This window comes from Mus musculus, chromosome 15 (genome assembly GCF_000001635.26).
Source record: "Mus musculus strain C57BL/6J chromosome 15, GRCm38.p6 C57BL/6J".
Taxonomy (NCBI): Eukaryota; Metazoa; Chordata; class Mammalia; order Rodentia; family Muridae; genus Mus; species Mus musculus.
Window position 1 is genome coordinate 47,980,723 of NC_000081.6, and position 14,858 is coordinate 47,995,580.

General features: G+C 34.7%; 1 protein-coding gene across 12 annotated transcripts in view; it reads right to left on the bottom strand.

The window, feature by feature from the left end:
- Csmd3 (CUB and Sushi multiple domains 3) overlaps positions 1 to 14,858 on the bottom strand; it is a 1,211,921-nt gene that overhangs the window by 400,085 nt on the left and 796,978 nt on the right. For all 12 annotated transcript variants that reach the window (XR_001781523.2, XR_003951374.1, NM_001081391.2 and 9 more), the window contains one exon: positions 1,151 to 1,289. Coding sequence is in view for 8 of the 12 variants with exons in the window: in NM_001081391.2 (NP_001074860.2) it covers positions 1,151 to 1,289 (139 nt within the window). In the remaining 4 variants the exon portion in view is untranslated. The remainder of the gene's footprint in view (positions 1 to 1,150; positions 1,290 to 14,858) is intronic.

Sequence of the window (14,858 nt, forward strand, 5' to 3'; positions counted from 1 at the left end):
GAAACAGAGAGTAGGATCCAGAAACACATGAGCATGGGAGACAGGGAGAAGAGAGAGAGAAAGAGAGACAGAGACAGAGAGAGAGACAGAGGGAGAATAGACAGACAAAGAAAGAGACAGACAGAGAAACAGAAACAGAGACAGAGATAGAGAAACAGAGAGAGACACAGAGAGAGACCGAGAAAGAGAAAGGTGAGGACAGGGAGAAGGACAGGGGACAAAAATATCATAAAAAGGTGCATACAAGACAAAACCAAAGAAACCATAAAAACAAACCTTTGGAGTCTTTGATCTCAGACTCCTGGTTGATAGAATTTTAGGGGTATAATGCTCTGCTGTTTAAACCACACCACCTTAAACTGAGTATCTTATCCATCAAAAGTCTAGATTTAATTCTATGAATAAGTAAAAGAGCAAACTCATTTCAATTAAACAATTCTGCTTTCGTGTTCAATAAATGGCGAGGTTTAATGTACTACAAAAGTCCTTTGAATAAGTTTCTACATGACTGATCAACAGTAAATATTTCATTTGTTTACCCAATATGTATATAGTTATATTAGATATATATATTCCTAATGTGTGTGTGTGTGTGTGTGTGTGTGTGTGTGTGTGTGTGTGTGTGTGTGTATGTATGTATGTATGTATGTATGTATGTATGTGTAGCTAGGGTCATATAAAAATTTTCAGGAAATGGGTTCACCAGGGGAAAATGGTGAATGCATTTTGCGTATACTTGGGTAATTATATAATAGTAACTATAATTGTATTATACTTGGAGAGGGTATTGAATTTTTTATAAGACCTTTGTGTTGGGAATTTAGCAGAACTGAATTCACGAGCTCTTAAAAAGCATAGGACAACTAAACTCATTAAAGTAAAGGTCATATATTCATATCGCAGTATCATGCATATGTATAGGAGAAATGGTCCTGAATTACTTAACAGTAAAGTTATAGCAATAAACAAATAAAAAATTAGCTTGAGAACAGACGGAAAGGTTAAAAGGGAGTAGCACTTCTTAAGCATTCAAGAAACAGCAACTGACTATTCTAATGAAATTACTTATTTATGTGGTAAGGGAAATGGTGAATGCCAACTATAACATCTATTCATGTCTTTACAAGATAGAAAAAATATTTGCAGAGACCTTTCAAATGTAATTTTGATAGAGTGTCCAGGTTCAGCTTCAATCACCCACTCACAATTCAAAGAGTCTTTGTAGTATCCTGGCCATCCTGGTGAGAGAATTACTCCACTTGGAGCTGAAAAGTGGCCACCACATGGAGCTGAAAGATGAAAACGGAGAACAATTAGAATAGACTTTTCAGAATAAGATTTTATATACATTATATATATATAATATATAAATATATAATATATATATATAAATATATAAATATATATATATATTGTGTGTGTGTGTGTATGTATGTATGTCCTGATAACTCCAAAATATAAAGCACATAGTTGCAGTTGAACAAAAACAAAAGACCAAATAACAGGGGAAGAATAGCAATAGACAATGAACTAGTGATGATCTACACCTTCTTACTTACTTTTCTATTGCTGTGATTCAATATCATGACCAAGACAGCTTATATAAAACAAAGAGTTTATTCGGGTCTTATAATTTTAGAGGGTTAGTTAGAGTCCATGACTATCATGACAAGAAGCATGGCAGTAGGCATTGTTCTGGAGCCGCAGCTCAGAGTCACAATCTGATTCAATTCACAAAAACAGGTAGAGAGAGAGAGAGAGAGAGAGAGAGACACCCACACTCTGGAATTACAGGCATATGCAATCCCATCTGGCTTGAGTGAAGTATTTTCTAGGTGAAATTATAAAATATGCTATTTCTATGAGAATGTTCATTAATCAAACAAATCCTTTTATATAACTGATTCCAATACTGTTTCCTAAAAGCTTTCCAAGGCACTCATTGTATGTATATATATATATATGTATATATATATATACGTATATATATATATATATATATGTATATATATGTATATATGTATATATATATATAACATTGTCAATCACATTTATCTATCATCTATCAATCTACCATCATCCTATTATCTATCATTTATCATTACCATCATGTATCCTCTACATCTATTTATTATCAATCTTATCAGTCTATCATTTATATATCACCTATTTATCATTTATCTCTCATTCATAAATCTATTATCTACCTATGCATGTATCTATCTATCCATCCATCTAACCTTCCATCCATCCATCTATTCATTTATATCCATCCATCCATCCATCCATCCATCCATCCATCCATTCTTCCATTTCTATCTATCTATCTATCTATCTATCTATCTATCTATCTATCTATCTATCTATCTATCTATCCATCCATCCATCCATCCATCCATCCATCCATCCATCCATCTATCTATCTATCTATCTATCTATCTATCTATCTATCTATCTATCTAGTGAGAGAGTGAGACAGAGACAAGTTCTTGCTACAGTACTCACTATGGGGCCCAGGTTACCCAACTCACCACAATTTCTCTGTCTTTGCATCGTAAGTACTGAGATGATTGAATTCTCATATGTATTCCAACTATGATTTAAATGAATCTGTTAACATGTCCATTAAGTGGTAAATAATGCTATTTTGAATGTAAAGATACATATACTTAATTCTCTCTGTGATTAAGGATCTTCCCCTTAAAGAGATCATATACTTGTAAAATTGTGACACAGCTAAACTTCACAGGTCACTACTAGCTAGTCATCCTCAAATCATCAGGTAACTTTCTCTATATACCTTATGTGTATTCACATACTTCATCTTCCACTTGAAATGATATATAAATTGTCAGTTTTTGGTTCTTTCTGATTTTTATACTTATGTACTCAAATTATACTGTGAACCTCTTTTATTCCAGAGTAACTATTATAGTTTATACAGTGATTTGCATGAAGATGGTCATTATAAGCGCATAATTTGGAATTCTAAGCCCCTAGTTGGTAGAACTGTTTAGGAGGGTGTAGGGGGTGTGGCTTTGTTGTATGGGGTATACATTTGAGGTTTCAAAAGCCCTAAGAATTCCAGTGCCTCTTCCTTTCTCTCTCTCTCTCTCTCTCTCTTTCTCTACCTGTTTTTGTGAATTGAATCAGATTGTGACTCTGAGCTGCGGCTCCAGAACAATGCCTACTGCCATGCTTCTTGTCATGATAGTCATGGACTCTAACTAACCCTCTAAAATTATAAGACCCGAATAAACTCTTTGTTTTATATAAGCTGTCTTGGTCATGATATTGAATCACAGCAATAGAAAAGTAAGTAAGAAGGTGTAGATCATCACTAGTTCATTGTCTATTGCTATTCTTCCCCTGTTATTTGGTCTTTTGTTTTTGTTCAACTGCAAATATGTGCTTTATATTTTGGAGTTATCAGGACATCATTTCCTAGACATGTATGTTGATCTATTTTATTTGTTTACACTAAATTAAAACTTCTAATTAACACTGTGATTGTTATTGTATTTTATTTTCTACATTTCTTTAAACTCAAGAACAAATGAAACCACAGACAGCATTGTTGGGACCTGGAACATAAACATCACATTGTATAAATGGATAAACAAACTTGCAAAGAGAATACCTGACTAAAGTTCTACAAGCTGGAAAAAATTTCAAATTATTTCCTCAAAGTTAGTGGAATATTATCTTTATCAAGGATATGAGTATGTATATAGTAGTTAGTGTAAAGCAGAAAGTCTGACAAAGTCCTTAATTTCTTTTTTGTTTGTTTGTTTGTTTACCTCCTATTCCCACATCCAAACCATTGAGAAAGCTACCCTCCATTTTTCTCATAGCAAGAATACCCAGGTATAGCCCATATAAAACACCTCACCAACCTCTGCACGCACAGAGGCTATTATCTGTGCCATAGTTAGATGTAAACTGACTAAGAGAAAACATCCTCATAAAACACACACTTGAGAAACTTGAAGCTTGTTTTGGTTGTTATGAGGCTTAGTATGGGGTGGTTCAGGTAGGCTTCAAATATGTAAGCTATAGTCATAGCCACCCTCACTCTGGAATTACAGGCATATGCAATCCCATCTGGCTTGAGTGAAGTATTTTCTAGGTGAAATTATAAAATATGCTATTTTTATGAGAATGTTCATTAATCAACCAAATCTTTTTATATAACTGGTTCCAATACTGTTTCCTAAAAGCTTTCCAAGGCACTCATTGTCATGAGGATTACATACTCTTAAAGTTTGGATGACATATAAATTAGTTTCACTCAGTGTTGTGATGTTTTAAATATGAACCTTTGTGCACAATCATCACCTAAGTTAACATAATTTAAAACACAGTACTATTTTATTTAGAGGAGGTACAGACGATGTGGAGCATATTTGGCAGGAAATTTTGTTACTTCATCAATTCATGCCATTCTAGGAAAGCATTTATGCATCTAGTCATTAAATGAAGTAATGAGTCATATAATTAGTTATTGTAGAAGGGCCAAAAATGGTTAAAACATAAAGCCTTGAGATGCACTTTGTTTGACCTATCCATCTAAAGAATGAGGGAAGAGATGAGTGAGTTCTTTAAAAACAATCAAAACAGGAATATCTCTTATGCTTCCTGAAAGTTCAATTTTGAGTAGAGGCTTCACTCAATGTGGCCCTATGAAGCTTATCACATATACTGAAGTAGATTCTCTACATAATTATCATGCCAAAAGTCTGCAGAAGCCCTGAAACCTAAGAAGAGAGGGGTTTGCTCAGATGAGTCAGTCAAGAAAAGTCTTGATCTAAGGTGCTGGCTGTCTAGTGAATGCTAGGAGAGAGAAGCTACAGAACAGTTACAGGAAAGACCCCAGAGTACACAAAACAGGCAAAAAGGAAGACTGAAACTCTAAAGAGAGCAAGGAAACCTATAGCAGAAAGCAGTCCAGAGTTGAAAGCAACTGAGAACTCAACAGAAATGAGCTGAATTTTCAAACCATCACCTGGCAATGATGAAAATGTTAAGAAGGTAGATAGGATTTATGAAAAAGTATGGGAAGCATGGGTGATAATATGAAAAGAAAATCAACTAGTTGTTTAAACATTAAATTTTGATATATCAAACTTATAAAAATACAATATGTAGTAAATCTCTTTATATATAATTCTTTTTAATGTCCACTTAATGTCATTTGACCTGCTCTAAATAATATCAATGAAATAACAAAATTTATATACATGTTATTTTCTCCAAAAGCTTGAAATAAATAGTACTATTGATACTTCAGAAGTACAGATACATTTTATACGTAAGGTAACTACATACATATCCTTACATTTAAAGGTAATAAACTGAAGAAATTAATACCAAGCACGGGCATTATCACTGATTGATAAAAGAAATTCTGAAATATTTAGCAGTAAAGAAGCTAAAAGCCTAAAGAGGTGTTTTCAAAAGCTTACTCATTAACACAAACATTCCTTTCTTCACTCAATCATACTTCTTATGCAATACATAAATACATTTTAAAATTGTTTCTTTTTTGTCAAGTGGTATGCTGAGATGCCTCATGGGTCAAGGAAAATACATATCTCTAATAAGAATTTCATTGATTGCTGTGCCAATAATGGCAGAAAAAAGAATATTGTTGTTTGCTCTCCATTTCTTGGTGGAGCTATATAGCAAGGCAGCATGGGATGTAGGAACTAGCATAGGGAAAGAAGAATAAAAGAAAGACACACTGAAAAGAAAAGCTTGAGCAATAGTTCAGTTGGTAGTAATGTGTATTAGTAGCAAGTATGAAAAACTGGGTTCAATCTATAACACTGCACAATCTGGATATAATGATGTGATTCTATAATTCCAGCACATGGAAGGTAATGTCTTGTCAATGAGAAAATGAAGGTCATCTTTAGCTATAAAGTAATTTAAGGCTTATCTGAGTAGAACAGACATTGTGTATGTGTGTGAGAGAGAGAGAGACACAGAGACAGACAGACAGAAAGAGACAAAGAGAGCTATTATTTTGAATAACTATACATGTAAACATTATAAATAAGTTATGTATTATCACTCAAGGATTTGAAAATAAGTATCCTGACTATAAAATATTGTTTCTTTACATTCTTTTTTTCTAAAGATGCTACTTTTCTGTATGTTTTTGAAAGATTAGAAACAGACAACATTCAAAATAATTAATTATATGAAAAATATGGTCATGTTAGAGGATATATAGGACTCATAGAAGATATCTAATTGGATCTATTAAGGAAGGATCAGAAATCTTCAATAGAGAAAAGATGAAGGATATTGGAAATGAAATAAGAGCATGCGTGTGACTGTATGGGGTTGAATAAGTATAATATTTTTAAATAATACCAAATAGCTTTTGTAAGACCATGAAGAAATGGGAGATGATGAAAGTGAGTGTATTATAAATGTATCTAGTATATTAAATTACTGAAAGTAAGGCATAAATAATTGAAAAATTGTATGGCAAGGTTGCGGTTTTCATTTGAATAGATCATACATGTATAGTGCATTTGGAAATTCTGAGATCAGCAACATTAGTTTACAAAAAATAAGAAAGGCTTATTCAGAATCTGACATAAGGCTATTACAGGAAGAGATGAATGAGGTAGTTAGAATGTAAAGTCAAAAATACTTACTGATGACACAGTGTAACATAAAAATGCAAAAGAACCAAAATTGGTTCTTAAACCTTTGGCATATAAACAGGATGGATGCTGACTTCATTTTAAAACAATGGGCTACTATAAAAACACAGATGCTACACAGAATAGGCTAATACCATTTAGTGCTAAACTTGGAGTGTGCTGTCTACTGGACATTAGCTATAATCATTTGAGAGGAGGGAACCTCAAATGAATAAACGCCTTTTAAGTATGGGCTATAGGTAAACCTGCAGAGCATTTTCTTAATTAGTGATTGACAGGAGAGTGGCTAGCCATGAAGTAGAAATTTCTGGATTGTTTGAAGACTCAGTTGTGTCTTTTGATAATTTTCTGGAAACTTTCTTATGAGAGGATGTTTCTGCAGAAGCAGACTCATGGAAAGGTGTTTTGCTAAGAACAGACATATGAATTTTTCTGAAAGCAACTCGGCAAAGGGGCATGTGATGTTTTGCTAGAGCAGATGCTTGAGAGAGTACATGATGTTTGGAAAAGATAGACTTATAGCCCAAAATACAGTGTACAATACTGGATGGTATTGGTTTACCTTGCCACTCTTTTTTGGTCTTCACTGGGCTTTGCTGATGCTGGTCTTTGCTGACAATGCTGTGTAGTAGTGGTTCACCTAGTCTGCATTACTGATCATTGCTTGCCATGACTTCATAAATAGAAATGCACCAAAATACTTCTAGTAGTTTTCCAGAGGCTTCTTGCCACTTCCATGGACTCAGGCTGATTGGTAGAGCTTGTGGTTTCTACTGGATCGACCTGCCATTATTGATTTATTTATGGTATTTGCTAGTCCTGCCAATGCTGATTCCTGAATGGTGTTTGTGAGTGGATCAAACAGCTATGTGACTTTAATTGCTGATATCCTGACAACACAGATTGGATTAGTCCAAAGAAATGTTTGTAAATATGTCCAATTCTTCTTTGTCTACTAACCAATCCTTTTCCCAACCTCTGGTAGGTGGTGCACTAAAGTAAATATTAGAGCATTTAAGAAACCTTATGAAAAGTAGGTTTTAAAAAATCTAAACCTACAAAGCCCAGTGTGGGAGATGCCATCTCTGGGCTGGTAGTCCTGGGTTCTATAAGGAATCAGGTTGAGTAAGCCAAATTTGGAGTAAACCAGTGAGCAGCACTCCCACCTGCAGTTTCCTGCTCTGATTGGTTTTCCTGCTCTGACAGTTTTCCATGAAGAACAATGATGTGGAAATGTAAGCCAATAAACTCTTTCCTCACCAACTCCCTTTTGGCCATGATAATTCATCATAGAAGTAGTAACTAACTAGGTTAGAGAATATGTGAAATATTTAAAAAATAGAAAATAAGAAGTGGAATTTTTTTCCAGAGGAATCATGATTAAAACAGGCTATGTTAAAGCGTTAATGTGGGTAGAAAGAAGAGGTAAGAATCTAGAAAAGTAGAGTGGTCCAATATGTAGACCTTTGTAAAATGGTTTTTATAGAAGGTAAAATATTAGCCAGTAGCCATTATATCAAAACAAGAAAAGCCCCAACAAAAAGTTCATCTTAAATGTTTTGATATTAATATTGTTCTACTTTATGGGTATGTGTGTTTCTGTGAGTGAATACCATGTGTAAGTAGGAGCCTGTAAAGGCCAGAAGATAGGATCAGATTCCCTAGAGATGGAATTATAGGCATTTATTAGATGCCTGATACGGTAAATTGCTTAGTTAGATCCTCTGGAAAGAGCATCAAGTTCTCTTAATTACTGAGTGTCTCTCAGTTCTGAGAGAATTTCTACAAGGCAGCTACATGCTCAGGGTAAGATTCTGGACATACAGCAGAAATAAGGCAATGTTCAAGAGACAGGAAAACACACACACACACACACACACACACACACACACACACACACACACACACACACCTCCTGAAGAAGAAAGAGGTTGCCAAAAGATAGTTTAAAGCATATGTAGAGGAGAGAGAGAGAGATCAGGAAGTAAAAAAATACTATTGTGAGTGTCACTGTGCTTTCTAGTTAATAAGAAGAAAAACTTTTTGTAAATTTTTAAGATGTATTTGTAGGAATTATAAGATGCAAGTATTATAAGATTATAAGATTAAAGTTGGCAGGTATCTAGGAAGCTTGTTTAAAGATTATATTTACAGAATACAAGTCTAACGTTTAAGGCCATCCACAGTTCCCAGTGTTAAAAAGAAGGCTCATCCTCATCCTTCTGGTTATTTTCTTTAGCCCTCATAGACCTCTTTAAAAAACATAAACCAATGGAGAGAAACGGTTGGGTTTCTACCTCAGAGATATCCTAAGTATAGACTCTCTCTCCAGTTTCTGAAAAGAAAAAGGAGGTTGTGGGTATAAATGAAAAAGATATTCCTTAGGCTCCTGTTTTTGAACCCTTAGTCCAAGTTCTTCTTGCTGTTTGGAAAGGTGGTAGAACCTTTCGGAGGTGAAACTTTGCCTGAAGAGGAAGAAGGCAGCAGGGGCAAGCTTGAGGTTTTACAATCTGTCCCTACTTCCCTTTCATTGACTTCTGATTGCCAGTCAGGCCTTCAGCTCCTAATATCATCTCTTCCCTGCGACAATGAAATTCCCAATGGAATATCAAGCCAGAATGAACATTTTCTTCTTTAATGTGGTTTCATCAAAATGTGATATCACAAGGACAGAGAAGTCCGTAATACAGGGGAAAACCTGGGATATATTATTGAGATACAGCTTATTGCCCATACTATTTCCATTTTGCATTAATGCAAACAGCATGCACATAATTAATAACAGTGTGACCCAGTTCATCCCTCCAATTTAATTTTTCTAATAAATAAAAGTTGTTATTAAAAACTGCATTCAAGTATTGGTTCACTCATTTAGTTACTAAAAATTAACACACTCAAAATGCTCACCATACTTAAAGGCCCACAAAAAGCTATAACCATCCAAAAGAATTAAGACAAAATTCTCTTCAATAAGAGTTCTAAGGAAGTTAGAAGTTTCACAGCAGGAGGCAACGTCAGTAGACAAGTTATACTTGATCACTCACAAGGTATTTGGAGATGTAGATTTTTGATGATAGGGTTAGCAACAATTAATTTAGGAAGCAGGCCATCTAGCTTTTGGTCAGAGTGATGACCCTTCTATGGTGAGGTACCTGATGAACACACCATCCCGTATCATCACACACCAGTGCTTCTATTCTTTCTGCCTTTCTTTAATTTGCTTTGTATTGTGGCTCTGGAAAATGATCATTGATATATCTAGTCTATGGACATTGGATGGCGACTCAATAAAATTAAGGCACATTCAAGTTTTAAACTATCAATAAAAAGGTGAAGCTATAGTCACAATAATGAAAGAGTTTGAATGATTCAGAAATTTGAGCCTTGATTCACGTCTTCAACTTTCATGTTCCTTTTATTTCTTTTTCAAATTTAGCCTAGCCAAAAGCAGAAGTTAAACTGTGTCAATGGCTATTATTTGTTTCTTTATGGTAGACCTACAGATGAAATGCAGTATTATATAAATGTAAAAGAAAAAAAAAGAGTTCATCTTTTAAGAAAAATGTGTGCATGTGTGAACACACATTGTATTAGAATTACAAATCAGTTCTGATATATGCATGAAGTTGTTACTCTAATTGCTTCTTCAAAAAACCCTCTCCACAGAGAATGTGATGTCTGTGCAGAAGGGCTCCCTTCCCTCTGTAGCTAATTGCGATTCAAGAGAAAACCCCTTATCTTCAATGAGGGAGTTCATCAGGCATGCAAGTCCTGCCCTGCCTCCAAACCGTTCTCCAGGGACTCCAGTTCCATCCTATTCATTCTAAAAATTTTCTCAGATATCTCACTAGGGAGTGGGAGGAAACATAAACCAGAACAATTCAGGCAGATCTATTCTGAGGGTGAGGAAGTTTTTGCTTGAGTAAGCATTTTATGGAGCATTCTGAAATCATTAGAGCAGACACAAGGCATGGTTTCATCCAATTTTTTTTTCTGACTTCTACCTCAAATATGCACTACCAAATCCCCCTCTCCCTAAAAGCAAACATCTTGGGAATATACTCTAACTTTTACTATTTCATTTTCAAACCCTTTGTTTACCTTAACCCATTCATTCAAAATAACTCTATGAAATGGAGGGAAGTATACTGTGTTAAGGTCCCCACTTGCTGATTCTCTGTCCCAGTCTCAGAATAGAAAACTGGCAGCCTCTTTTAACTTTTATCCCTCGATTTTCTGTGGGGGAAAGAATTAAGGTTTATATAAAGGAGGTCGTGCTCCCATAATCTCCTTTCGGTGGTGTTAGTAGTGGTAGCAAGAATTGAGAATGTTTCCTGTCACATTAGAAGAATCAATGAGTCTTTTTGAAAGTCAGAGATTCAAGAACTAGGTCTTTTAGTGTTTGATTCCCCAGTAAACTCCACCATTTATGGATATTGCTCTGATCCAGGGTTTTGTGATAAATCTATGATCTCTTCTTGTATTTCATTTATTATGAAGTTAATTCCTTTCTTCAGTTAAGGGACATCTGGTTGTTTTGCTACCTTCTATTACAAATAAAGCTGCTGTGAACATTGTTGAGCATGTGTTTCAGGGAGATGGTAGACCAGGAGTGTTACACTTGGGTCTTGAGGTAGAACTATTCTTAGTTTTCTGAGAAACTGCCAAATTGATTTAAAGCGTAGTTGTACAAGTTTGTCCTTTCACCAGCAATGGAGGAGTGTTCCCATTACTACACATCCTTGTTAGATGGGCTGTCCCAGTAGATTCTGACCTTAGCCATCCTGATGGATGTAATCTCAGAGTTAGCTGGATTTGCATTTCACTAATGACTCAGGGTGTTGAACATTTACTTAAATGTTTCTTAGACATTAAAAATTTCTCTGTTTAGTATTTTCTTTTAAACTGTACCCATTTTTGGTTATTGGTGTCTATAGATTGCTGTCTGTACTCAGGTGAGGGGAGGTGAAAGATAAGGCTAGAGCCTATAATTGGGCACTGGCAAAAGAAGGCAGATTGAGAGTTTTAGAGAGGGGGAGAGAGAGAGACAGAGACACAGAGAGGAAGATGAAAATGAAGATGAGGAGACAAGATAAAACCTGTAGGAAAGGAAGACGATCCGGTTAATGCAGAAGGTACACATATATGTTAATTGTGAAACTGTTGGAACTATGGGGCTTTGCATATATCCACCTTGATAGCTATTTATCACTTTCTTCCTTTCTTCCTTTCTTCCTTTCTTCCTTTCTTCCTTTCTTCCTTTCTTCCTTTCTTCCTTTCTTCCTTTCATCCTTCCTTCCTTCCTTCCTTCCTTCCTTCCTTCCTTCCTTCCTTTCTTTCTTTCTTTCTTTCTTTCTTTCTTTCTTTCTTTCTTTCTTTCTGTTTGTTTTTTTTTGTTTGTTTGTTTGTTTCTTTTTTTTGTTTTTTGAGACAGGGTTTCTCTGTGTAGCCCTGGCTGTCCTGGAATTCACTCTATAGACCAGGCTGGCCTCAAACTCAGAAATCAGCCTGCCTCTGCCTCCCAAGTGCTGGGATTTTAAAGGCGTGAGCCACCATGCCCAGCTCACTTTCTTTTTCTATGTTCACTAGTCATGAAAGACATATCTATAGGTTCAGTGAATAAGCACATATACACTTGGGGGTTGCAGTCTTTCTTTCACATATGTGTCTACATTCTCCATGAGAAAGTCTCCTGAAGTGCTTGCATTCTGCTTTCACTATGTGTGAAGGAATTATTATTATTTCTTCTACTTGGGGGTGAACAAAACCTAAGCACCCTTGAATCTAACAGCTACAAACATGAAACAAAGATACAGAGATCTCTCTTAGTTCCATAGCTTCAGCTTAGATGTACTGACAGTGGAATGACTGGGATCAATATTGAGACAGAAGAGTTGACTTATATATCCAACATAGGGAATCTAAACCAGCTAAGGGCCTATGTTAGTAATTAGAGAGCTACTAGAATTTTTGGCTTCGATTCTTCCTATTCACATTTGCTAGTATTGTTTTTCTTGGTACAAAGGCAGCAAAGACCATATTGTTTGAAATTATTATGAGACTTAATAAGAAACAACTTTCCATTCACTCAATTTTAACTAGGCATCTAAATTAAATTACCAGCTTTGAGCCTATATAATTATACAACTCTTCTAATATATTTCATTAAATAAAATACTTTTAATCTACAAAGAAGCTCACTGAATATTTTATGCCCTAGTTGTATTCAAGAACATGACCATGTAACTGTAAAGGCCAATATTCCATCTAGTTTTACTTGGAACTTGCTTTATAATTAAGAGGGCTCTATTGGCTATAGTGTAGACTGCTAACATGTAGGAGGAAGTATATATGCATCATACCCTTAAGAAATCCAGACAAAAATGTAAGAACCATATATGCTCAGAAAATATGAGAAACAATTTACTTCTAAATTTATACTACAAACCTCAATATGTTCCTGGAACTTTTTAAGGAAAACACAAAAATGTGTCAAACAGAACTCAGAGATATCAGCACAAAAGTGTTATATAAAGTTTGATACTGGATAAAAATCATTAATATAGTTAACAAAACATTCAAAATAGCTCTAAAACACTCACTCCTACCAAGAGTAAGCACAGTGGTGAGAAAATTGGGAGAAAAGCAACAGTGAGCCACAATTGTATCTTTAATTATGTGAAATTTAGTTTTTAGATTTAACACATTTCCCATAAAGAATTATATAACTTTTAATTCAGCTATTGAAGACAGTTTGATTTTTAATCATTGTCTTGATTTGGTATTTCTTGCTCTGATAGAATACATGATCAAAAACAACTTGGGAAGACAAGGGTTTGTTTATTTCAGATTAATGTTCCACATCATGTACTGACAAAACAAGTTAGGGAAGAAACTTAAGGCAGTAAGATGGAGACAGAAACTGAGGCAGAGGCCATTGGTGAGTGCTGCTTATTGGTTTGTTCACCTAAGCTTGATCAGATTAGTTTCTTAAATCATCTATACCCATCTACCCAGCTATTACATCATCTACAGTTAGTCGGACCCTCCCACAATCCTTAATCAATATTACTTGGGGCCTTTTATCAATTAAGATTCCCTCTTCCCAAGTGACTGTAGCTTCTGTCAATTAACATAAAACTACCAAGCTCTAAACTATAAAATATACACTTCAGATTTTATCACAAAATGGCCGATAATTTCTAGCCAAATGCTTATTTTCATTCTGTAAATTAAACCCCTCCTGTTTCAGAATTCCTGATTGTTACTCTGTGACATTCCTTAGTATCAAAATGTCATGAATCAATGACTCTAAATCCTCATACAAAGAAAGTTTTTTTTCTTTGTTGGCAACAGATAGAACTAATTTACTTTCAACGTTCTTATTTCTTTAAACAGAAAAGTGAGAGGGTCTTATAATTCACTGTTTGACACCTTGAGGAGAACTTTCTTGTTTTATTCTATGTCTCTTGGTATGATGCCTATTTTAATTTCTCTTCAAATACAGTGGTTGTTTTTTTTATTGTAAAGCTCAGAAACAAACATATATGAAGTTGGATTACAACTCAGAAAGTAGCTTGAAAACATATGTGGAAACATTTATCTCTGCTTTAAACATGCATAATTTCCTGTAGTAAGGGAGAGAATGTTTCTACTCTTCCCAAGAAGACAGTTTCTCAAATGAAAACATTATCATGAGATGAACTCATCCTTCTATGGGACAGAGCACAGCAGTCTATATGCTGCTTTAATTTGGGGCTTTCATAGAAGGTAGGACTTCTGAGCACATATAAACAGAGCATAGAATAGAAACAGGAAGGAAAAAGCTTATTAAAAAGTCAGTTGTGTAATCTAGGAGATAAATTGATGATGAAGATTGTCTAAAGTTTACATATACTCTGAAAGTAACAGAGGTTTGGGGAGATATTTGTGAAACTTGCATTAATTATATAAAATGTTCATACCCCAAACCAAAGAAAATCATTATCAAATTTTCTTGGTCACCAATGGCCCTTTTATACTTTTCATATAATATTGAATTTGCCTACAGCCTATTAGACAATTGAGATATCTAACACTAAATTATTAGGAAAATTTTCCACATATAAATACAGGTGGAAAGAAATACAATGAAAAGACATGACAAAATACATTCCAAAGGACATTATAGAAAATAAA